At 37.4% G+C, this 25,075-nt stretch overlaps 2 protein-coding genes and 1 long non-coding RNA gene across 3 annotated transcripts; 2 read left to right on the top strand and 1 right to left on the bottom strand.

The window, feature by feature from the left end:
* Positions 1-172: 172 nt before the first annotated feature.
* Positions 173-4,916, top strand: LOC108608022 (DNA-directed RNA polymerase, mitochondrial). The gene is made up of 8 exons (XM_017999200.2): positions 173-380; positions 441-563; positions 624-1,032; positions 1,086-1,223; positions 1,286-2,009; positions 2,064-3,200; positions 3,263-4,491; positions 4,562-4,916. Exons 1-8 carry the CDS (start codon positions 209-211, stop codon positions 4,689-4,691), a joined length of 4,062 nt encoding a protein of 1,353 aa, XP_017854689.1. The 5' UTR covers positions 173-208; the 3' UTR covers positions 4,692-4,916.
* A 6-nt stretch (positions 4,917-4,922) lies between these two features.
* Positions 4,923-5,711, bottom strand: LOC108608025. Its single transcript, XR_001915531.1, has 3 exons — positions 5,542-5,711; positions 5,329-5,478; positions 4,923-5,269 (listed from the first exon to the last, which is right to left on the bottom strand). It is a non-coding gene; the product is annotated as an uncharacterized LOC108608025 (long non-coding RNA).
* Positions 5,712-20,503: 14,792 nt separating this feature from the next.
* LOC108608023 (CBL-interacting serine/threonine-protein kinase 26) lies at positions 20,504-24,706 on the top strand. The gene is made up of 6 exons (XM_017999201.2): positions 20,504-20,722; positions 22,521-22,620; positions 22,678-22,952; positions 23,018-23,126; positions 23,465-23,707; positions 23,764-24,706. Exons 3-6 carry the CDS (start codon positions 22,740-22,742, stop codon positions 24,579-24,581), a joined length of 1,383 nt encoding a protein of 460 aa, XP_017854690.1. The 5' UTR covers positions 20,504-20,722; positions 22,521-22,620; positions 22,678-22,739; the 3' UTR covers positions 24,582-24,706.
* Positions 24,707-25,075: the final 369 nt, after the last annotated feature.

Raw genomic sequence — 25,075 nt, 5'->3', positions numbered from 1 at the left:
GAATAGAGTTTCAGCAGTCACGATTACTTTTAACGTAACAGTTACTGCTAACACTGTTATCGATACATGCCAATTATTGCCAACTATACGAAAATTACATCAACACGTGAAGTGCGCAATGGACAACAAAATATTATGCAAGCAATAAGTATTTGTGCTAGAAAATTAACAAAAAATTAATGTGAAACGTTGCAATTAAGCAGCAATAATGTATCGTTTGTTGAGTGCGCAACGCGCTACAGCTGTGCAACATGTGCTGCGACTGCCAATGCCCAGCAATGCCTCCTGCTGTTGCAATTGTAAAGTGGCGGCCACAACACAGCCGCACCTCACGCAATATCAGCAATATTATCAGCTGCTTTATCCACAGATGCCGGCAAGTAAGTTACAATCACTAACTGCCATAGAATTTATTAATTAAATGCTTTATTTATTGACAGCAACATCAACAATTGCATTGCGCACACAGTCAACGACAACAACACAAGCGGATGCATTGGCACAGAGCAAGAAGAAGCGTTTACGTAAACCCCGCTATGCCAAATATGTGGAGCTGCTAGAAGGTGCTAACAAGCTAACAACGAAATTGCAATAGTTATATTTATATTATTTTTACTTTGTAGTAACCGAGATGACAGCCAGTGAGCGTAAGTCGCGTGTCAAGCGTCTGAAATCCAAGAAGCTGTCGGAGTTTATACAAAAAACACAGCAACAAATATTGGAGAAGCGTGCGCGTGAGGAAAAGCGTGGCATAAGAAAAGGCAAAACCGGCAACGAAGAGACAGCACAAAGACAACCTGCTGAATATCAAAAGATTGACTTTGATATGTTGGATAGCACGCTGCTGGAAGCGGGCTTATACGATGATCGTCCATTAATTTTTCTAGGCAAGGAAGTGTATACGAAACAAATCATTAACAATCCGGAGGAGGTGCATACTATTTTGAAGAGCTATAGGAACTATAGAGATATCATAGAGGGCATGGAGAATGAGCGGCAAGAGAGCGTGGAATCACAACTGGATAATTATGAGTAAGCAAGCACTGCTTTGTTAATGTTAATATACTAATTATAAATATTTGTAGCTTAAGTACACCTAAGCTTGCAACTGAAACGGAGCTGCTGGATCCTTTTGAAGCCATTGAGCCTTACATAGATGTACGGGAATCGGAGCGGACAGCAAAGCCGGCAACTAATGCTGTGACAGCCAAGTGCAAAAAGCGGTAAGTATAGCAGACTTCAAACTAATTGAACGAAAACTACAGGTTGATAAATTTCTTGACAGCTTCAAATCCAAGGTGCATGTTAATGAGGAGCAGGAGCGTCTGGCCAAGCAGCGCGCCTTGCACATTAATCTGTCCACCTATCTTAATGTCTGTGTCTCCGCCAACATGTTGAGTCGTGCATTATCCACCATCATTGCCTATCGCAGTCGCGCTAAGAAGAGCAGCGTGCACAGCAGCATCGGCCTTATAACAATCGATTTATATAATATACTGCTGCATGGCTATGCAAGCAAAGGAGGCTATGAGCGTTGCCAGGAGCTCTGCAAGCTTATCGAGGAGGATGAATTGCAGTTTAACGAACAAAGCTACGCTGCGATATTCGAATGTCTGGGACGCGTGGAATCCGATGCACAAAATGTAAAAACTATAGCGGAGTACATAGAGCAAGCAGAGGCACAAGGTTACAGCCTGAATCAAGTAATGGATCGTGCTAAATTTGTGTCCGATCAACGTGATATTGCTTTAGATGCTATACGACGTGTGCGTGAGGACTTTACACCTGTCTATCAGCCGCCGCAGCTGGGCTATGATAATGTCTTGCTGAATCACTTGAACAAAATGCAGCCAGACGAAGTGCAGGGCGCCATAATGCAGTCGAAGCGTGGCTATAGCAAGGAACAGTTGGAGCAGTTAGCGCGCGAGCAGTTGCAAGTGGAGCTGGATGGTTATATAACAATCAAATCCATAGAGAAGAACAAACAGTTTGCCAATGCAGAGTTTTGTGTAAGTTGAAGAGAGAGATATGTATGTTGAGCTTGTAAAAACTTTTGCTTACAGCGTGGCAAGCTGCAGGAACTGGAGGAACATTGGCGTAAGCAAATCTCTGCTGCCATAGTGCGTGATCTTAATACACTGAGAGCGCAGGTGCGCTTCAAGCCACACGGATATATGAACTACTATACGTACCTGAAGGTGCTGGACGCCAGCCACTACACCGACATACTCATCAAGGAGCTGTACAAGCTGGGCGAGGGCTCGGAAACGTTTAGTCCAACTGTCGGACAGCTGTACAAGGAGCTGGGACAAAAGGTGCAGCAGTGCTACCAAATCGAACTGAAGAAACACAATGGCACGCTCGAAAAGATTGGCGAGATCTATAGCGCTTACTGCGAGCAGTGGCACACGGGCGATAGCAATGATAATACGCGACAAATGTGGCAGCGTTTGGTGCACGAGCAGCGAGACAGTGGACCCTCCATGGATTTGCCTGAAGTGCCCTGGCCCAACAATGTGCTGAGCGGCGTGGGACGCTTTCTTTACAATATACTCATGCGTGATATTAAAATCGATGCGCATGTTATGCGGCAGCCCAAGAAAAACAGCAAGACAGTCACGCCAGTAAAGCTATTGCCCGCCTTCTATACGCTCTTTCGCAATCAGGGACGTCTGGTGAAGGAAGAAGTGAAGCCACATCCAGTGCTGTCGCGTTTATTGCGCTCCTCGCGTCAACAAACTCTAACATTTGACTCCAATTTGGTGCCTATGTTGTGTCCACCGCAGCCCTGGAGCACGCCACACAATGGCGGCTATTTGCTAAACAAATCGGAGCTTATACGTCTGCCACATCAGGCTATACAGCAGTGGGAGCGCATACGCGCAGCCAATCCTCAGCAGCTTTATCCCGCGTTGGACTCGCTCAATCAGCTGGCCAGCGTGCCTTGGCGCGTCAACACGCAGCTGCTGGATGTCATCATTGAAGTCTTTCAGAAGGGCGGCGATGCCAAGCTGGATGTGCCACAGCCACCGAGTTCGTTGCCACCACTGCCTGCGCCGCCGGCAGCAGCAGAGCTGGAGGGCGTCTCACCCGCAGAGCGCGCTAAGCACTTTAGGGACAAGCTAGGACATCGACGCAAGCAGGCCGAGATGTACAGCTTGTGGTGTGATGCACACTATCGACTATCGCTAGCTCAACATGTAAGTATAAGCTGGAGCAGTCGTCTGCTTAGCCAAGTGACTAAATTTTGCTTTGGTTACAGTATCGCGACAAAGTCTTTTGGCTGCCACACAATATGGACTTTCGTGGACGCGTCTATCCAGTGCCGCCACACTTGAATCACTTGGGCTCAGACCTGGCGCGCTCCATGTTAATCTTTGATCAAGCGCAGCCTTTGGGCGTCGACGGCTTTAGCTGGCTTAAGCTGCACTGCATTAATCTAACGGGTCTTAAGAAAAGAGACTCCGTGCGTGAGCGTTTGCTATACGCCCAAGAGATAATGCCGGATATACTGGACTCGGCAGACAAACCGCTGACTGGACGCATGTGGTGGGCCAAGTCGGATGAGCCGTGGCAAACGCTCGCCTGCTGCATGGAAATTGCAAAGGTGGCACGCAGTCCAGATCCGGAAGCGTACATGAGTCGCTTTCCCATACATCAGGATGGCTCCTGCAATGGATTGCAGCATTATGCAGCGCTGGGCAGAGATGAAGCGGGCGCGCGTAGCGTTAATCTGGCGCCAGCGGCTATACCAGGAGATGTCTACAGCGCCGTGGCCACGCTGGTGGAGCGCACACGTAAAGCGGATGCGAAAAGTGGACTGCATGTAGCCCAAGCGCTGGAAGGGTTTGTGCGGCGCAAGGTTATCAAGCAAACTGTCATGACTACTGTTTACGGCGTAACGCGTTACGGTGCGCGCTTGCAAATTGCGCGACAGCTTAAGGACATTGATGAGTTCCCCAAGGACTGGGTCTGGCCAGCGTCGACGTATCTGACCAGCAAAACATTTGAGAGCTTGCGTGAGATGTTCACATCCACGCGTGAGATACAAGACTGGTTTACGGAATGTGCACGTCTCATCGCTGGCATTTGTGCACAGAATGTGGAATGGGTTACTCCATTGGGTTTGCCTGTGGTGCAGCCTTACAATCGTCAGGAGATCAAGCACACAGCAGTGCGCACGGGCTTAAATGTCAGCTCCGCCAACATGCCCATGGATCTGTTTGAGCGTCCAAACATTCTGAAACAAAAGAACGCCTTTCCGCCCAACTTTATACACTCGCTAGACTCTTCGCATATGATGCTAACCTCGTTGCACTGCGAACGGCAGGGCATTACTTTTGTCTCTGTGCACGATTGCTTCTGGACTCATGCCTGCTCCGTGCCCGACCTGAATCGCGCGTGTCGCCAGCAATTTGTTGCTCTGCACTCACAGCCCATACTGGAGCAGCTCTCGGAGTTTATGGCGCACACTTATAGCTTTAGGCACAAGTAAGCAATCAGTCATCACTCTCTTTCACTCAGTCTGTACTCAATTTTGTTCTCTTTTCTCTCTTCGCAGCGACTTCACCAACGACGGCTCTGTGGAGGATCTCTCGAAGCGTCAGCTCAATCGCACCTTGAAGCAGCTACCACAGAAGGGTGACTTTGATCTGCGCAACGTCTTGGACTCAGTGTATTTCTTTAGCTAGTTTTAGCTGTGTGCGCTGTGCCTAGTACTTCGCTTAGTCATTAATTAAGTTTGATTTGTTAAATTTGTTTAAACATTTGTACATTGAAACCACCAAAACTATTACAACATATACCAGACCATGTGATTTTTATAAAATTGGCTATACTGTTATTGTATTATTTGCTTAAGCTTACCAATGCAACTGATAAACAATAAACCAAAATGTACTATTTATTAAAGTAAATAAAAACAAAATTATATTATATTTGCTGCCGTTTTGAAAAATTAACTGCTGCTGCGCTCAAATATTCAGAGCAATGCTTAGTCCATTTAACGGCATATGCTTGCACTCAATTTTTACTCACTCTCACTCTCAGCTTACAATTGCACTCAGTAAAATCACCCACGCGCTCATGCTCATGCTTTCTTGCTTGCGTATGCTGTCGCTGTCGCTGCCGACGACGACGTCTGCTAGCGGCCGGCAATTGCTCTCGTTTTGGTTGCTCTTGCGGTTCTTGTTGTTGCTCGTTATATATACACTTTGACATTATGATTACAATTTGAAAAGGGTCTGAAGTTGTCAAACTGCAGATTAGACTATAAATATAACTTTTAACATACACATTAATATAAATAATACTTATTATAATGCATACAATAAATAAATACGTCTCTTCGTTAGCTGGTCTCTTCCTGCGCTGCTCGCGTCAAAGTGTATGAAGACGTTGCGTTCGCTCAAGCTTACTGCGCTCTTCTTTTATATTATGATTATTTTGGTGCGCGCTCTCGTTGGGGCTCGCTCTGTGCTGTCGTTTTAGTTGGTAAAGTTCAGGCGGCGTGTTAAGAACACAGCGGTTTAATTTACGTACTAAAATTTACAAACGTCGTGCGTGTGCGTTTGTGTGTGTGTGTCGTACTAAGCGGTCAGCAGATTTTTTGAAAAAAAGAAGAATAATGCACAAGCGCATCTTATTTTATTTAAACGTTGCAATAAATTAAATAAAAACGCATTTTATAAAAATAGTAAACCAACTAGTTGACGCAGGTAAAATATTACAAATAAAATATACAATACAATAATTTAGCAATAAAGCAGCACGTTGCTTGTTTTTTTTTTTTTTAAATAAAAAGAATACTGCAAGTGCAAAAGTACCTTTGAACATAAAGAAAGAGGTGAAAGCAAAACAAGACATGAGCAAAGCAACCCCCGCAAAATGAATTCTATTTGTTTCTTGTGCTATTTTGTTTGTGCTGCAATTTGTTGTTGTTATTGAAAACAATTTCGGCATTGTCTAGTTGCCAATGTATGTGTGTGTGTGTGTGGAATTGTGCAATTGTTAAATGAGCACTCATAAATGCATTAAGCAGACAACAGGGCAAGGCTAGCTCAAGCGCTTATCACTCGCTTATCAAGCCGCATATCATATTTAAATTAATTCAATTATAAACTATGCAACAGTAGCAAACGCGCGCTCTCTCTCTCTCTCTCTCTCTCAATCTCTCTCAGCCTCGCTCACACTCAACGCCGCACTAAACAGTAGTTTGTAATGTCAGCAGCGGCATTATTTTTTTATCTCTCTTGTGCTCAATAACTTTTGATAAAAACAGACACACACACATGCTATGCATTTCCATATATATGTATGCGTGTGTGTGTGCAGGTAATTGTAACATTGTTTGTCTTTCGTTTAAATGACAAGAATATTCATGCATTGACATTTGATATGAAATGCAGACAACTAATCGTTTCAAGTGGAAATTCATGTTACAGACAGCAATCAGCACACAGTGCGTATGCGTAAAAAAATTTCTGCGTATCTGTGTCATTTTTCAAAAGTAATTTTATATTATAATAATTACAAAGCCACACACACAGATACGCTAGACAGTTGCAGTTGCATGGAAATTTACATAAACAATTAACAATTTATTATATTACATATAATTTTTTTATTCCATTGTCGCTTTGGTATAATAAACAATACGCATTTGCTTTGAATTCAAAACGCTGCTTTATAAACATGGAAATTTTTGATTTAGCTAAGATCTTGAGATTATGGAAAAATACTTTGCTTTATTTATAGAACATGTAATATTGCTGTGACAAATCATTTAAAATGTTTTGCGACTTGTTACAGTATTATCTAATAAATATTACCGATTCATACATTTATTTTTAGATTTACAATATATTAGATGTAAGAATAAATATATTAGCAATTAAAATGTGTATGAATTTGTCAAATTAAATATTAATTAAATCTTTTTTCTTAATAATACACACTTTATGTTAGTAGATAAGATGTTATTAAAAAAAAAGTATTAGCGCTTGGTTTTCTTTTTATGGCAACAACTTCGTTTTACCCTGATCATATCTATATTTTAGAGCTTTACTACCCACAAAAGTATCACATAAAAATGCGCATAATAAACATTAGTTTGTCGCTTATACAATAAGCTGTCAACAGAATAATGCTAAAAATAAAATTAACGCCACTAAAAGTAGAATTTATGAATACTTGACGCCTACTATATATGCAGATAAGTTTTCTTTTATCGTAATGACGCCTGGGGAGTACACTCCAAGGATTAATGCACAAATTGCCTGACGAGCAGTTCGCTGATAGATCCGGCGTGCATTGATTTCAACGTCGACCGACCGTCCGGCGTAATTTATGAATTCGAATTAATGAGCCGTTGGCATGACTTTAGCGTCTGGAATTTCCACTTGAACTTCGACTCTAGCCTAAGCATTAATATACGTTCTTTCGTTGGACCATTTCCTGGTATACAGATTTCCGGCGATTATTTTTTCACTAGCCAATGTCCAGTTCAGATGCGTAGCGAATTTTCCTCCGCCCCCAAACACACGCAGCTTAATTACTTAGCTAGCCCACCAGGTGCAGAGCCAGAGAGCTAAACCAATTTTAGTCTTAATTGAAATTGATTCATTTCGAGCGTCATGTTGTGCGCCCAATTGACAAGCCACCACCCCTCCCACAACCCACAACCCCCTCGCACTAACAGTTATAAGTCAAAAATTGCCAATGACATGCAGCTATTTATGAAATTGTGTTTGCTGCCATGTGCTATATCGATTCCAGTTTGTGACACGCTGCCACATATAAAAAAAAACATTTAGACATTGTAGGGGCGGGGGGCGTGACGTCTAGGGCACAGGTACACAATGTGCTGCAATTTGTTAGGGAGGTTTCATTTCATTTTTTTCATTGTTGTCAAAATTAAAGTCATGTCGGTAAAAAAACAAACAAAAAAAAAAGTATACAATGCGGCACAAGTTCTATAGATAAATACAAGTTCAAAACTTTGAGTGTGTGTGTGTGAGAAATACCTAAAGTTAGGCAGTAGCTTGGGGTGTTGGCTAAAGTGAGCGGAAATAGTAGAAAACAAATAATAAAGTTACAAGCAGAAGCTAAATAAGACTAGGGGATACACTGGTAAACAATTTGTCAAAATGCTTATGGCATTGGTCGAGTTTATTAGTAGAACAATAAAGTTTTAACTTTGCTTGTCTGTTCTTAGATGAAGTAGAAGTAGCTGTATATGAAAGAGCGAACAAATTAGAAAATACTTGAAAAATATAATCAAAGACTTAAAATAGAATTGTTCTATATTTGATATAAGCTCATTTATATATTTTTAATTAATTGTTATAAACTAAAAAAATTCCAATATTATTTAAATAATACTTTTACTGTATTCAAATTAACAGTAATTCTTAAATATCAATAAGTATTTTTAAAAATTTTGTAAATTATTAAACTAAATAAATTATTTTACTTTAACATCTTTAAGCTATTTTCATTAAATAAATTTAACACCCTCCATTTAATTTATTTGCCCAAACAATAAGCGTTGACTTGCTAAGTAAAAAATGTATAAATTTCAACTGCTGAAAGGAAATAAAGTGGCAACAATCATCGTTATATATATTAGCCCACAATAGAGTATTAGCCTAACAATATTTTATATAGTCAGACGCTTGTCGTCAGCTAGTCTGCCCAGCTGTATAACAAACTAAGTTAACTTAGCAAACAAACGGAAATAAAAAAAACGAGGCGGACAAAAATAAAGAAGAAACAAGTTGAATGCGCTGTCCGCTGGCTGCGCACTAATAGTTTTTTGACTTGGCCATAAAAAATAAGTTGACCGAAAGCGCAAACTGCTTAAAATCTTCTACACAATGATGTTGGCAAAAAGCAAATTGTTTAGGGGTTAGGAGCAACTTCATTTGTTGCTGTTGGGGATTGGCGGGAGTTTGTTGTTGTTGCCTAGGAGTTTATATTGTTCAGTTGCTGATTGGAGTCTAATTGGGACTGTTGCTGCGCATATAACTGTATCTAATGGCAGCACTTTGGCTTCGTCGACGTAATTGGGCTACCTAACAATAAAACAAGATGCCCCAAAACTAATGCGATTTTATTACCTAAAAAAACAATAACAATAGCAAGTGTAGCAACGCTGTAAGTTTTAATCAGTGGCTACATTTCTGTTTTTATTGTTAACTATAAAATTGTGTGGAGACAATCAAATTTATATAGGCAGCGAGTTGAGTAACGCTGATGTAATATAATGCATAATTATTTACACATTTTAGCATATAATATATTTTTCTAAAACTAAACTTTTAGTATACTTTTGCCTTAAATTTTTTGATTTTGATTTAATTTTAATTTTAATTTTTTTTGAGCTGCTTTCTTTATTACTTTTGGTTGAGAACAAATATATTTAATTAGCTTTGCAAACAAATTTCAATCTAAATTAGTCAAATCAACTTAAGCGTAATCTTTACTTGGCAATATTTAATAAATAATAAATTGCTTACAACACCCAAAAGGCAACGCGCATCAAATTAGAACTTGTCCACAATTTAATCTGCTTACTTTAAATATTAATCAAACCCATTTCAATGCTTGCCTTTGCTTTTTGCTCTGCTTGTAATCAGAGCAACTCATTTCTATGGGCAAATACTTTTGCGTGTAGCTGTAGCAGCTTAAAATCTTTTCCTTTTCCCTTGCTGATAACAAAAATTTTGTTCAACATTTGCAATTTGCATGCTTATCTACTTGTACCACTTACATATTTACAATCAACATGGACAGATTTGTATATATGTTTGTTTATTTCCGAGCAAGGCGTGCAAGTGGAAGTGTAATCAATTTTTCATTCACTTCGTCAGGCTCACATATTTATCTAACTCTCTATTGATGTTTGTGTGTATGAACATTCAATCAAGAAGTCGACCTTAGGCAGTTATGACATTTTCCAATACAAGAAGACATAAGCAATAAGCCCAAGTACAAGCTTTAGCATTGGTTTTACTTTATTTTTGCAAATGAAAGAGCGAAAGAGCGAGAGCGTCTATTTACTTTTGCTACGTTTGCAGTTCACACAATTTTCGCTTGTTGCTCTCTTGATATTTTGTGTTCCCCTTTCTTGCTATTTTATTTGCTGATTTAATCGTGTCTTGAAGTGAGGCTTCCTTCCTGTGTGAGCGTTCAACAACAAAAGGGGGAAATCAAGACGTAGCACAAAATGTTTGTTTGCCCGCAACGTAACTTGGTTTAAACTACAACTCGAATGGCCAATGACGAGTGCTTTATATGGTGCGAACTATTGCTGGAGCAGCTCTGAGAATTCTTTTTGCTTTGCTTTTATAATTAGCTTGCAAGTTTTCTTACTTGTTGCTTTTGCTTGTTGTAATCGCTTAATTAAATAATATGTGTGTAGACGCTGCTATTTGTTTAACCTTTCTTGCCTTTCATGCCGTTGCACGCTTATTCGTTGTTTAGTTGTTCACTTTAGTTTTCACTTTCTTAGTATTACGTGCGCACATTATACAAACACACATGGCGTATGCTTAACGTCTAGCAAGCGCTGTCAAGCGTATGTGTCAAATAGTAATAATCAGCAGCTCGACTTGACACACACACGGACACACACACACATGTACACACATGCAAATGCAAATGGAAATGCCTGTGCGTACCACTTGACGTATGCGTTACATTTTATCAGCTTCAGCTAAGAAAAACTTTCAACGAAGTCGGCTCGCTTTTTTAAACGCCCATTATGCAAAATTGAAACTTTCTGTGGCATGCTACAAACTTTTATACGGGTTTTGCCCATAACACTGCGAATCCTTTTAAAAATTATTGCATGTAGGACTTAAAAAATTGCAAGAAAATATTTTAAAATTATTTATGACGCACAAACATTTTATATCATTAAGAAAAATCAACTGTATGAAAACTTTAAATTGAGTCTAAGCTAAATTTATTTAAAATAGTATTTAATGCATATTAATTTTAAACTTTAACAAATATGTAAAATAATATTCTTCATGCATTATAGTTTTAAATCAATCTTAAGTAATGCAGCTGCCTACATTTATTTATTTTATTTAATAATAAAAAGCATATTCATTTTAAACTTTAACAAATATGTAAATTTCTTTTATAAATTTTATGCATTAGTTTCAAATAAATCTTTACTAATGCAGCTGTCAACATTTATTTATTTTGTTATGCTAATCAGTTGCAAAGTAAACTCAACTATTTTAAATCAAATTGCTTCATAAACTTGCGCTTAACCTGCCTTATAATTTTTTTAATTTAATTTTAAGCAGCAGTAAAAATGTGAACAATAATCCGCCGCTGAAAGAATAAACGAACTTATCAGAGAACAGAGAGAGAGCAACAGCGCCATAGAGCGCTTAAGTGCTTACTTACGCTCACTGCCCACTCCCCACTCTACCTCTCTCTCTCTCTAGCTATTGCTAAAAAGATTTGCAGACAAGCAGCCTCAGAGCTCTGAACGTCAATGCCTGATGATGTCTTCTTCAACGTTCTTCTTATCAAAATTTGAGCGCTCATTCACACGCAACAAATAAATAAATTTACTCAACAACGGCAGCAGCAGCTACGTCAAATATTTGTACATATGTAGCTTATTGTAGGGGCAGGTAGTTGCCAGAGAGGGGGAGCGGGTGTTGTCTGCTTGACGATGTCGCGCGTTTGACTGCACTTAATGAAGTCAGAGCGGCACTAACTAAATTGACTTTATTGCTGTGCAAATAGGCGCACTGCCTTTTGTTGTTGTATTTATTTTAATAATATATTTACATAAGCACACACACACACACATAGACGCACTTAAGACATGGCCTAGGTAAACATATTCATTGCCATTGTGGCTTATTATTGTACTTAAGAAAGATTATAAATAAAACATGCGGCTCTTGTAAGCTAAATATAAATTTAATACATATGCACATTGGATATGTGTGCAAGTCACGCACATTCACTTAACAAGGCGTCGCTGCATTTAAATATATAATTTTTAACATTAAGTTGCAAAAACGTTGCAAATTGAATTAAATGTTTGCAAATTAAATTCAACAAAAAATTTGTAATGTGCGTGAAAAGTTGCCGAGCATAATAAAAAAAATAAACTTTGTCCAGCAGTTGCCAGTTAAAGTTCACTCTATGTGTGTGTGTGTGTGTGTGTCCGCACTTTGGGGTAGGTCGTTAGGTTCTCATGCTTATTTTAATTTTCAAAATATTTTATTGTGCAATTTGCATTTATTGTTTTCTTTCTCTTTATACTTAATATTTGTTTAATGCACAACAGTGTATGCTAAATATAAATTATTATTTTATATTTAGTTTACATTTGCAAATGTATTTTTAACTTATGCGCTACAGAGTCAATAAACATAAATATTATTACATTTGTTTTATGTACTACAAAATTTACAGCAATGCAAGAAATTGCATTGAAATAAATCAATTCAGTGTTTGCAAATAAATTATTTAATAACTACAAAAATATATAAATATATTTAAACTTTACCTGAGCTTAACATTAATTTTAAATTAGCGCATTTAAGTTATTTGCTCCTATTTTTATTGTTCTTTTTTTTTTTTTATTTATTTAGTTTGGGCGTATTTTGAATTTTTTTGTTTTTCGCAGCATAAATGATTTCCAGAATTTTCCAGAGCTTGATTACTTATTGTATCAATGTCTGTGGGAAAAATTCATAGAACAGTCGTTTGATTTAATCAACTAGAATTGATGTTAATTTGATTGTTTTGATTTGCCATCAAGCAAATGAAACAAAAAGTCTGCAACTGTTTGCGTATTATATAGATATATGTATATATATTTACCCTTAAATGTTTGTGTTTTTTTAGGCACAGTAAAAGCTTCAGCTAATGCACAGATTGCCGACGCTTGTAGCTGAAATATATTTATAAACAATATGCGCAATAAATAGCAAAAGTTTTTGTACTGAATTTAGTTACTAAACAGCTGATTAAACAAAGTTACTATACTGCACTTAATCAGGCGTTTAGCTGAGATGCTGTGGCCACAACAAAAAGCTATAGAAATTCATTATTGTATTTAATCTTGACAAGCTTTTAGCTCACAAAGCAGCGAGCACATAAAATGCTACGGAAATTGAAGCACGCTTAATTAATATTAATTTGCATGATACACACATGAACTAAATGTATGTGTGTGTGTGTGCTTATTGTCTGTCTGGCTCAGTTAGCGCCTATTGTGTTTTGGCTGATTGTCAACAAACATTTCAAAGCAAATCCATCGATAGATGCTGGGGCTGCTTACTTTTTGCATCAATAACAAAATGATCAATGGGCTTAGCCCCGTCGCTCTCACGCCCACCCCACCATACATTGTTTGTCACAATACAAGTGCGTATAACTGTACTTGAACTGTGCTCTCTCTCTGTATAAATATATATTGAGTGCCCCTTGTTCACAAGCGACGTGTTTCCAATAGCCAAACAAATTGACTTTGACATCATCGGTGTCGATGGCGGCATCGGCATCAGCATCAGTTCGCTCGCTTATGCCATAATGCTTAGGCTTACATTTCTTTTGTATACCCTGCAAATAGCTAAAGTTTAGAGTGTATATAGTTTATATAGTTTATATAGATTAATAATAAATTATGTTTGTAAACAGACAAAATTGGATTTGCAGAAATGCAAAAAGATTAAAAAGATTTTTATTGAAAGAATGTTAAAAAATACATAAAAAAATGTACTAAAATTTAAAAAAAAAATTTAGTAGTTACATAAAGTTGCATTTTATGCAATAATGTTAAAGATTTTTAATTTCAAAGTATTTTATTTATATAGAAAAAAATATTACAAAAAAATTTTTTTATATTATATATTTTTTATATTTATATTATATATTTTTCGTCTCTTGTTATTATAACATATATATAACTATATATACATATATAACTATATTTATTTATTGTTAAATATTAAGAGATAAGTCAGTAGCTTAAAAATTATTTATTACATAATTTTAGTTTAGTCTTTAGCTTACCAATTCAATACAGCTATAAATTAAAGCGTATTCTATAGTCTAGCATACCCCGCGCTTAATACTTAAGTGTATTTATTTGTCTTCATAGCGTATTTGTTATAATAATTTTGCACAGTTTTTGATTGCTTTAAATTGTTTAAGCTTGTTGACAATTCCAATTGTCTGACATTCATTTGCGCCTCGCCTATGTCTGTGTCTGTGTGTGTGTGTATGTTTGTCTTTGTATTTGTGTTTGAGCGCCTTTTAATCATGACAATAGATTTGACATTCAGTTAAGAAAAGCAGCAGCAAACAGCGCACTTGACTTTTGTGTTTTTACTATTAAAATGTTTTCCGCACTGCTTGCTCTGCTTTGTTAGTTGAACTTTTCTTGCAGCTACTGTTGCGTACAATCTTGTAATTTGGACTAACAACGGGAAATTCCCACACATTGTCTGGCTGCGATGGCAAATTATATAGAATTCGTGGCGGTGAAGAAAAAAAAAACGCAATTTGAGAAATTTACGACATTCTATAGTCATTACACCTTACGGGGGGGCAGACAGCCACGCCTATTTTGGCGTGCGCCCATGCGAAATTCGCATACAACTTCCGCACTTCAGTATGCAAATTTTCATTACACAAAACAAAAGCAACAACAACAACAAAAATTATTTGCCGGCAAATGGACGTCGGCACTCACTCCCCCAGCATATTTTTCTAGTCATTGTTGTCGCTTGACTTTTGGGCTAACAACAGAATAATTTGCCTCTTTGGCTTATCGCTTGACTTGCTTTTGGTTTTCTGCTGTAGCTGCAAGTTCAAGAAGTTGTGTTTGACTTTCGAGTGTTTGCATTTTTGCAGACTAAGAAATTGCAAGAGGAAGAATTTGTATTATGATTGAGTCTATTAGCTAGCGCTAAGTGCTTGAGATAGTAGCAGTGCCTAAATTAGCTGGCGCATAAATTATATTTAGTGTATAATTTATTGCGCTTTAAATTTGTGTGTGTAAATTAGTTTTCAAAGCAAATGAATTCTGCGCATAGAATTTCAATTTCAATTTCAAGTTTTGTACATTTACATTTATATTTAACTTAATTTGCTGCAAGTGCAAAGAAATAAATAAATTTAACTGCCATAACTATAAAGTACTTAGCCGTGTTTTACTTTTCCACAACTTTTATCTTGCAGCTTAAGTCATAAATTGTATGCACACGTGAATTACGTTGCATGCAACTATAAAACTCAATTGAAAATAATTAACACTATTGCGCTTTAAGCAAAGTGCAACCAACAAACATAGCAAACTTGTTTATTAGTTTTAGTTACTGTAATTTCTACGAAATTTGTTGCGTTTGGAAATTTTGTGAATTGCGCTTCTGAGTGTAAAGTGTAAAGTGTATCAGTATTTCATTAAAATAGTTAAAATTAAAATTCTCAGAAAGCCAAAATTGCGTATACGCAATTTAGTTAAAAGCAAATTTTAGCTGTAAAAAATATACCAACTTGCAGCCAAAATAAAATTGTGCTTAGAGCTTTAAAATTGCGTATACGTAATTTAGTTAAAAGCAAAAGTAAGGCTTCAATTAATGAAACATGCATTGAAATTTGTAAAAAAATGCAAGTATTGGCAATTAAATCAAATAAGCAAGCTAAAAGCAATTTAAATTGTATGTAAAATTTGCTGCGTATACGTAATATTTATAGTTATTATTTAAAGCAGCACTAAAAAATATTTGATGTTTACAATATATACATTTATATATATAAAAATATAAATTTATTTTATATGAATTTATTTCTTTGCTCAAATCGCATTTGTTGACCAAAGAGTCTTCGGCTGTCGCCTTCGAGCATTTCCCAGTAAAGCAGCTTTGAATTATTCAAATGTGGAAACGCTGTTCGCTGTTTGTTGTCGCTTTACTTATTTTATGAACAAAATTATGGCTTTTGTTGCCCATTGCCAAGTAAGTGGGCAGCAAGTAGAGCTGTTTATGTGAATGAATTTGCTTTCATTTCAATTTGAAGTTGAAGTTGAAGGACAACTTTAGCTTTTGCTTTTTGCTTTTAGCGCATTCAAATGCGAAACATTTAGTATGCAAGCAGAAACTAATTAATTATACGTGCAAATTGTGATGAATGATATTTCTATGCTAACTGTGTCTCAACAAATTTGTTGTTGCTAAATTAATGCAATGTGCTTATTGATTTTTGACTGCGTTTGATGTTTGATCATTTAAAATAATGTTAACAGATGCTGCAGCATCGAACGTCCTTGAGCAACAAATATTCTATATTCACGCTCTCTCTCTCTCTCTCTCTCTCTTTCTCTTTCTTTCGCTCTTGCTGCGCTCAATTGCATTTGGCGCTGCTTTCGTTATTTTTAACGCTGCGTTATTCAATTTTATATTTTAATTATGCCACGCAGACAAGCAAACAGAGCTGTGGGCGCTTGTGGGCGTGGCATATTGTCGCCACGCTCACTTAGCCACGCTTTGCCCATGAGCAGTGCAATTTGCTTTTCCTTTACATGAAATTAATTGTAGCCAATTGCACTTGACCCACAAAAAATTAAAAATTTGCCCATCTTTAGAAAATCTTTTGCAAAGTCTCTTGCCTCATCTCGTGTGTCCGAAAATTAATTGCCTGCCATGTTGTCCACTTGACTAACAAATTGATTTGCCTAACGCAATTTACTGCCCTCGACTACACTAAAGTCAACTATCTGTGTCCTGGCATGTCCTGTCCGAGTAAAAATAATTGCTTTGTTAGCGTTAAACAAAAAGTTACAAATTAGTTTTGCACTTCTACTCTAATTATGCTGAAATGTCTTGTAATTTATTAAAGCGAAGCATTTTATATGTCTAAGTTGGAAAATTTATTTAAGTGTTTAATGTATTTAGTGCAATTTATTAGTTGAAATTAGTTTATTTTGATAATAAATAGTGGCTATATATGTTTGCTATGATAATATATAAAAATCTCGTTATGCATTTCATTTAATTTATGTTATTTGCCTCTGAGCTATATAAAAGCTCTTGTCATAATAAATCCTTTTTGCACTTCATAAAACTAAAGTGCATTTTCCAATTAACTTTGTGAAAATGTATCCAATTATCTGCATGCTATTCCACAATTCTTTACGAGTTGGCATGTAAAATCATCTTAGAGTGCTGCGCCGTACTCAGTTTGGGGTTGGGTCTCTTAATTATCAGTGACCTACATGCCACGTGAATTTTGCAACATATGCCTGGGCAAATTGCAGATGCTGTCGGTCCGTTTGTGTGTCTGCCTTTCATCACTGCAAGTGCTTGTGTGTGTGTGTGGCAGCAGCTTTATGGATTAACGACACACCTGTGCCTGAGCTCAGTCGTCTCGGTTTGCTGTTTTTGTTTTTGTTGTTGTTGATATCAAAATGCATTCATGTTTAGTTTTGTAATTAAAAGTGTAATTCAAGCGGCAGGCACACAAGCAAAACTAAGACACACACAAGCATATGCGCATTAGCATGCAAATGTATGCGTATGCGTGTGTGTGTGTGTGTGTCTCTGTGTGTGTTGAAAGAAACGTTCAAGGTAACAAAACAGACAAACAAAAACTGTTGCATACTTTTGTGCGTCAAATAAAAATGCCAACCACGTTGCTATTCCTTTCACTATCTCGCTCTCTCTCTCTCACTTTCTGTTACTTTCTTACTCAACTTACATTACAGTTGACTGCCTTAGGCTTTGCTTTTAACGCAGCTGCTCAAGAAAATTGCTTTTCCCCTAACTGAAAATCAAAGCGCAATTATTCAAATTGTTTCTTAGCATATTGATTAGTATTTAAACTTGTGTTAAGCATGTTTTATTTATATTTTAATGCAAGTCTAAGTAAAAAAATAAACGACGCGCTAAAAGCAAAACTTTTTACAGCACTTTAACACTTTTTCTACTGCGCTGACAGCCTTGGGGCACAGGCTGCTGCCTCGCTTATCTTTCTCTCAGGCATAGAAATGTGTATTTAATTGCACACACACACACTTGAAGCTGTCCGCAATGCACACACACACACACACACACACTTTAAACCCCCTTTGCTGTGACTGCTGCTGCTGCGGTTCCTTACATTTTGCTCACCGCAGTCACTGCGAGCTGTCATTTGGGCATCCTGTCAGTCAATCATGAAAATGGCGTCACTTGTCGTAAAAGTTCTTAGCCAAACACCCCGTCAGCTGCCAGCTGCCAGCTGCCAGCACGCCCGCTATAAACTGTGGTTTACCGCTTAACTCTGCGGCGCTTATATTATATACACTTTGACATTTTTATGCAAAAAGAGGGTATGCCGTAGCTATGTCAAAGTATGTAACATTATGTTTATGCTTAAACAGCTAAATAAACGGAGTGCATTGCGCTACTTTTTGACTGTATGAGCTACAGAATCTCAGTAACTATAAATGCTAGAGTTGAAAAATTCGGTATATAGTTATTTCTATGCACAGCGCAGCGCCAGCTTATTTCTAAAATTTGAATTTCTTAACCACTTCCACGCAAATTATAGAAAACACCATATATATCCAATTTTTAAACTGTTATGTAAGTGTATTAAATAGTTGGCTGCTTCTCACTTGTTGTGTGCTTGTTTTTTTTTTATTTTATGTTTATAGTTGCGAATATTGTTGCAGGACACATATCTATCTGGCGTTTGTCGTTTTGCCTGCTGGCTGGCTTCCTTCCTTGGCTGCCTGTGGCAACTTCCTGTCACGCTTCGGGGGCAACATTCATATAAAAAATCATTTTTTGCGTTCTGTCATTGTTGTTGTTGTCCCTGTTACAGTTGAGCGCTGAACGTGCAGGAAATTTGAGCAGCGCAGCAAAATCCATTTACGTAATTACTTCACGTTAACTTTTGCCGTGCGTATGCTGGCGGCGTTTAGAGCAAAGTGTTGTCATGGGCTGGGACAGGGGTGAGCTGGGATCTAGCAAAATGAAATTATATTTGTTGGTTGTGCCTTTTTATTATTAAATTATAAGAGCGGCAACATCTTATTGCATTATTGGAAATCTTGCTGTGTATCCTTTTGGACTGCCACGCGCTGCTCTCTCTCTCTCGCTCTATCAGTTGCTCTCTCACTAGATCTGTCTGTAAGCGAACCTTTCATTAATTAGATGAGCTGCTTTGGGTAATGCATACTTGATTATAGCCCCAACTTTGTTTTCTTTTCTTTTCTTGTTTGCTTGGGTCCGCTACCACCAAAAAAAATACGAAAAATTATTGCTCAATATGCCAAGTAATTTAACTCATTTGCTCAGCGATGCTGAAAATGCTTATGATGTTGTTACCAACTTTGTTGAGTTGGGAAGCAGCCATGATTGTTAATAATTAAGTTCGAAGCCTTCGGACTTGAACTTTGAATTGCAAATTGCGAAAATTTCCACAGAAATCGAAGCTATTAATATCCGCTAGTTTGCAGGTATTTCATTTTTCAGCGTAATAGCATGATAATGGTTTCCTGTTCATTTTTGGTTACTTACCACGAAAATAAAAAGCATAAAAAAGTTACACTGACTAATTTTTATGCCTGAGCTATTTTATTGACTTTTTATAAACAAACGATTTGTATTCAACAGTTTAAGTGTAAAAGTAATGCTGCAAAATATTGTATACAATTCTTTCATTAAACATATTTTTAATAAACTGTGCTATGCTTTAAATAAGAACGTTTTATTTAAAGAAACTAATTTCATTTGTTGTCCCATTTTTAATAGCAAACTACTTTGTTTAAAACAATAGCTGCTGATTTGATTTAAGCTGCAAATAGCTCATACATTTTATAAAAAGTATAAACTACTTATAGAACCTTTTTTTATAATATTATTTTATATTATCAAAGTCCCAATAGCTAAGGCTGCCTCCCCTGATGCTTAAGTTTAAACTTTAAGCCTACAGCTATATAAATAAATAAATAAATATATTGACTTTTGTTGTTTTGAACACCTTAAACTATGACAAACAAATATAAAGCGCTCTAAAGCCAAAGCACTGTAAATAAAAAGCTATTAAAGAAATTTAATGCTAACTCTTATATTCTGTTATTTAATCAAACTTATTTACACAAGATTTTCATTAAATATATCTATATAATTTCTACTTACAGCTAAGCGTGCTGAACGTATTAAACTCTCAATTATGTAAAAGAACAACAAGTGAAGCACACACAAGACAACGACAACAACAACAAGAAGAAGAACACGACGCTTACCTAGGCAAATAGCTTTATAGACAAGAGCAAAGCAGCACGAGCCTAAAGCACTAGACAGGAGGCACAACAAGTGTCCCCCACAGACAAGAGGGCAACAATAATAAGCCAAGTGGGTAAGCAAGTGCTCTGCCACGTCCCAACACGACACTTTACGTGCTGAGCAAGAGCAAGAGCGAGAGAGCGAGTGGGAGTGAGTGAGAGGAAGGATAGAGCGAGTATTAGGCAAGCAGGCGCAGGCAGCAAATAAAAGACAGCAAAACGGCAGCCGTGGATCCCAGCACGCTGCGTCGCAGTTCAGCCGCCGCCGCTGCCGCCGTCGCCGTCACTGTGAAAGCGACGCCAACAACGCCAACGCCGCTGACAATTTGTCAGCCGCCTGGGCCAACGCCGGCGTATCAGCGGCTGACCAAAGCTTTGCAATCTGATCCCAGATGTGGACACGAGGTGAGTTTGTGTGTGTGTGTGCGTCCGTGTGTGTGTGTGTGTGGACTCCATGTGTACTCAATGTGTTGCAAAGAGTTCGACACGAGTTTGCGGTCAAGTAGTTTGCTTGTTTTGCTATTGTTGTTATTGCTATTGTGGGCGTGGCCTTTTGTGTGCGCTACGCTGACGTCACAGCCAGGAGCGCAGTTTGTTTAGCTTTTGGGCGCCAGCGACAAAACAAGTGGCAACAGTATAAGCAAAACGAAAAAAATATATTAATAAAAAATATAAATGAAATTTAATAAACAAATCAAAATAGAGCAATAAATATAACTGAAAAATTTGAAATCAAACTTAATAAATTAATCATAAAATAATAATAGTAATAATTATTATACAAATTTTAATATAAAGTAGATAAATTAATCATAAAATAATAATAATACAAATTTTAATACAAAGTAGACAAATTAATCATAAAAAAATAATTATTTCAAAACGTTTTTTAAGCTAAATATATTTTTTAAAATATTGTATGTATTACATATATTTTATAGTATATAATTAATTTATATTTCAATCAATTATGGCAACGAGTCAAACAAAACAAATGAGTTTACTTTATTTTTGGTTTTAAACATTTTTGAAATGATGCATAATAAAATTAAAAATATTTAGGTAAATGCAGTCATTAGTTACATTAATTTTTTTATATATATTTCATTTAAATTTAAATATACGCATATATTTATTAATATTTAGCTGTAGTTGTTATATTTATTTATATACATATATATTTATTATTTGTAGATAGTTATAGTAGTTTTTGTCTTTAAAATTTTAATGTAGCAATTTATAGTTAAAGAGCAAACAACCTTTTTTTTATATTTTAATATAATATATTATAAATTGTTCTATTAAGTTTCTAAGTAGAGCAGCCCGCAACGCTTCGAAATCCGCACCTGTTGTTTTAGCTGCTGTTGCTGTTGCTGTTGCTGCTGCTGCGTTGCAATTATGTATAGGTTCAAGGCTAATTTGCTTGCGCCCCAATGAGCAGCCACTGAGTGTGAATGTGTGTGTGTGTGTGTGTGTGCAACGTGCTGTGTTTGTGTGTAAGTGTGTGCTCTTGGTTTGTTGTTGTGCCGCGCTGTGTGTCGCGCGCTTTGTGCTCGTTTTGCAAAATGCGCGTGCGGGCAAATGTAATTCGTTCGCATTACGTATACGCCATGTTGCGTTGTTGCGACGTTAATTAACGCAGCCACGTTGGCTAAAGGTTAGGATTAAGACAAGCAGCAACAACAATAGCAACAAAAGGCCAAACAAAATGCAACAAGCCTTAGCTCCAATTACATTTAACCAAAAAGGCTTTGGGGCAGGCAGCAGCAGCAGCAGCACTGTGGACGCTTGACCTTGAGCGTTCACGTCCAAGTGCGTTCTTCAGAATACGCATACAAGTCCACGCCCACTTGACATTGCTGCACCATGTCGTAGATTAGCAAGCTGAGCAACTAAAAGGCCATTGGCGAATTTAGAAATTAACCCAAATTGCATAAAGTCTACGGAATGTTTAGAATAATGTGAAGGTGAGCAAAGCTAATTAAATGGAAAATAACATTCAAATGTAATAGCAAGAAGTGTAATTTACTATTATGAAGGCAGTCGCATTTATTAGTCTAAAAGTAAAGCAAACATTTCAAGATTGAAGCGTAATAAACAAAAATTGAAAGAATTTTTGAATGCAAAATTTTTGTTTGGCATAAATAACAAACAAGCTTTTAAGCTTTATTATTAATGCGTTCTTTTTATATTTATTTCATAGGTAACAATTGGCCGTCGCATTGGCCTGTACAGATTTTGTGGCGACATCGGACGCGGCAACTTCTCCAAAGTCAAGCTGGCCGTGCATCAGCTGACCCGAGGTATTAGCAATTAAATTAATATTAAAGTACGTTATATAGTTTATTTACTTGCTGTAGACAAAGTGGCCATCAAGGTAGTTGATCTAGATCGCGCCGGCTTGGATGCCAAAGCGTTGCGCATGTTATCCAGCGAGATCGCAACGCTTGAGTGTGTCCATCATCCGAATATTTTGAGGCTATTTGAGGTCGTTGAGACGCTGGGGCGTGTCTATCTAGTTACCGAATGGATACGCGGTGGCGAGCTTTATAATCACATCACACAGGGTGGTCCATTGCGTGAGATTCATGCAGCGCCGCTCTTCAAGCAGCTGCTCTTGGCTGTCAAGCACATGGTAGTTGCATCTATAGCTACGAAATTGTAGCCAAACTAATTTATTTATATTTTTTAAATTTGCAGCATAGCCTAGGCTATGTGCATCGCGATATTAAAGCGGAGAATGTGCTGCTGTTGTCCGAGGATCGGCTAAAGCTGGCGGACTTTGGTTTTAGCACACAGCTTATAAATGGTAAGCAATACACTGAAAGAAATTAGGTCAATCTTAGCAGTAAGCAAAGAAAATTTGTTAAAACAAAAATATCAAACAAATCAAATAGTATAAAAAAATTAAATCAAAAATAAAATAAATATGTAACTTTGTTAAAAAAATAAACACAATAAGAATAATTTGTTTAATTAAAAATATTACCTGTAGAATTAATATATTGTCAAACGATTATAAATTTAAAAAATGAGTTGCACTTAAAATAATCTTTTTTGAAACTATAAAATATTTGCAAACTATAATTGTATATAATCTTTTAGTTATTATTTTTAATATATATTACTTTATATATTTTTTTTCAGGTGCCAATCAGAAGCTGGATACATTTTGTGGCTCGCCGCCTTATGCGGCGCCCGAGCTCTTCTCCGATGATCATTATATAGGCGCACCTGTTGACGTGTGGGCCTTGGGGATTTTACTCTATTTCATGGTCGTTGGCAATATGCCATTCCGAGCACCCACCATACCAGGCCTGAAGGCAGCCATATTGAAGGGTGACTATCTGCTGCCCGGTCAGCTGAGCTTGCCCTGCATAAGACTAATACGTAAGCAAATATATAATATATTGAAACTTTGACTTTGACTTTCACTAACGCTGCAGAACGAATCTTGATACATGTGCCCGCCCAGCGGCCCACCATAGATGACATGTTGAACAGTCAGTTTGTCAGCTGTCCCAAGCTGAGCGTGGAGCTGATGCAGCAAGAGCTCAATTTGCATAGCAAACCTGCCAAGCGTAACATTTTCTGGGTGCGCAAGTCGCATCGGCTGAGCAAGACGGCATCGCTGCGGGAGCGCTACACGGAGCTGGTGAAGAAGCCAGCGATAAGCATGAATACACGCCAGCAGGATGAGCTGTTTACGCAAAGCTTTTTGCAGCCCATCGAGCTGAATAGCCAGGAGCAGCCAGTGCTGCTCAACAGCAGCAAAGAGCTGGAGGCCATTGGCGAAAGCAAGCAGCGTGCGGGAACTGCGCGTCGCTATTTGTTCTGCGGCACGTTGAAGAAGAAGATAACACCCATCGAAACGGAGCCAGAGAAGCAGCTGTCCAATGGCATGATGCCGCCGGCTAAGCTCAGTCCCTGGAGCATTGAGGTAGCCGACGATTGTCCATTGTTTAAGAACTACGATGCCGAAACGGGCGGCTGCGTCATGTTGCCCACCAACACCGATGATCTCAGCCAGCTGTGTGCGCTGGAATTCGAAGCCAGACAGCTGCTCGCCGAGCTTGGCGTCACCTCGCAGATGCTCATCAATGCCATACCAAGTGGACCACGCTCCGACATCATCGGCGCCTATCGCATCGTTGTCAATCGCCTGCAGAAGCAATCCTGGCTGGCGCGCAAGCATGTGGAGATGGCTTTGCATCTGGAGCCCAAGCCGGAGAAGCGCATTGAGCGTCAGTGCTGCATTTTGTAGACCAAACCCACAAGCAACAAATCTTATAGCTGTCAATTTGTTTATGTAGCAAAAGAGCAGTTGTTATACTTTTGTTATTAATTTAGCATAATTCAAAGTGTTAGAGTTCCTTATTTCTCTGTGTAGATTCTGAGTTTTATAAACTGTTAATTATTTATAAAAAAAAAATAATATAAAATATTAAATACAATGTTATGTTAGCAAACGCTCGAAATTAAACTTAAGCATGGTCAGATTTTATTTTGTCAAGCGTTTAAGTTTAAACAAAAATATTTATATATTAACTAAATATAATTTAAACAAAATTTTAGACAATTTTTATTTAAGACTACAATAAATAAAAAACCAAAAATTAAACAAAACTAATTAAAAATAATATTTACTGCGCTTGACAAAATAAAACTCTTTCGATAACAAAAGAAGTTAAAACTTTTTGAAATATATTATATACAACAATTAATGTCTGGCATAATTAGTGAACAATTTTAAATATA

This window comes from Drosophila busckii, chromosome 2L (assembly GCF_011750605.1).
Source record: "Drosophila busckii strain San Diego stock center, stock number 13000-0081.31 chromosome 2L, ASM1175060v1, whole genome shotgun sequence".
Taxonomy (NCBI): Eukaryota; Metazoa; Arthropoda; class Insecta; order Diptera; family Drosophilidae; genus Drosophila; species Drosophila busckii.
The sequence above is the reverse complement of the archived record's forward strand: the minus strand, read 5'-3'. Positions and strand labels throughout refer to the sequence as shown.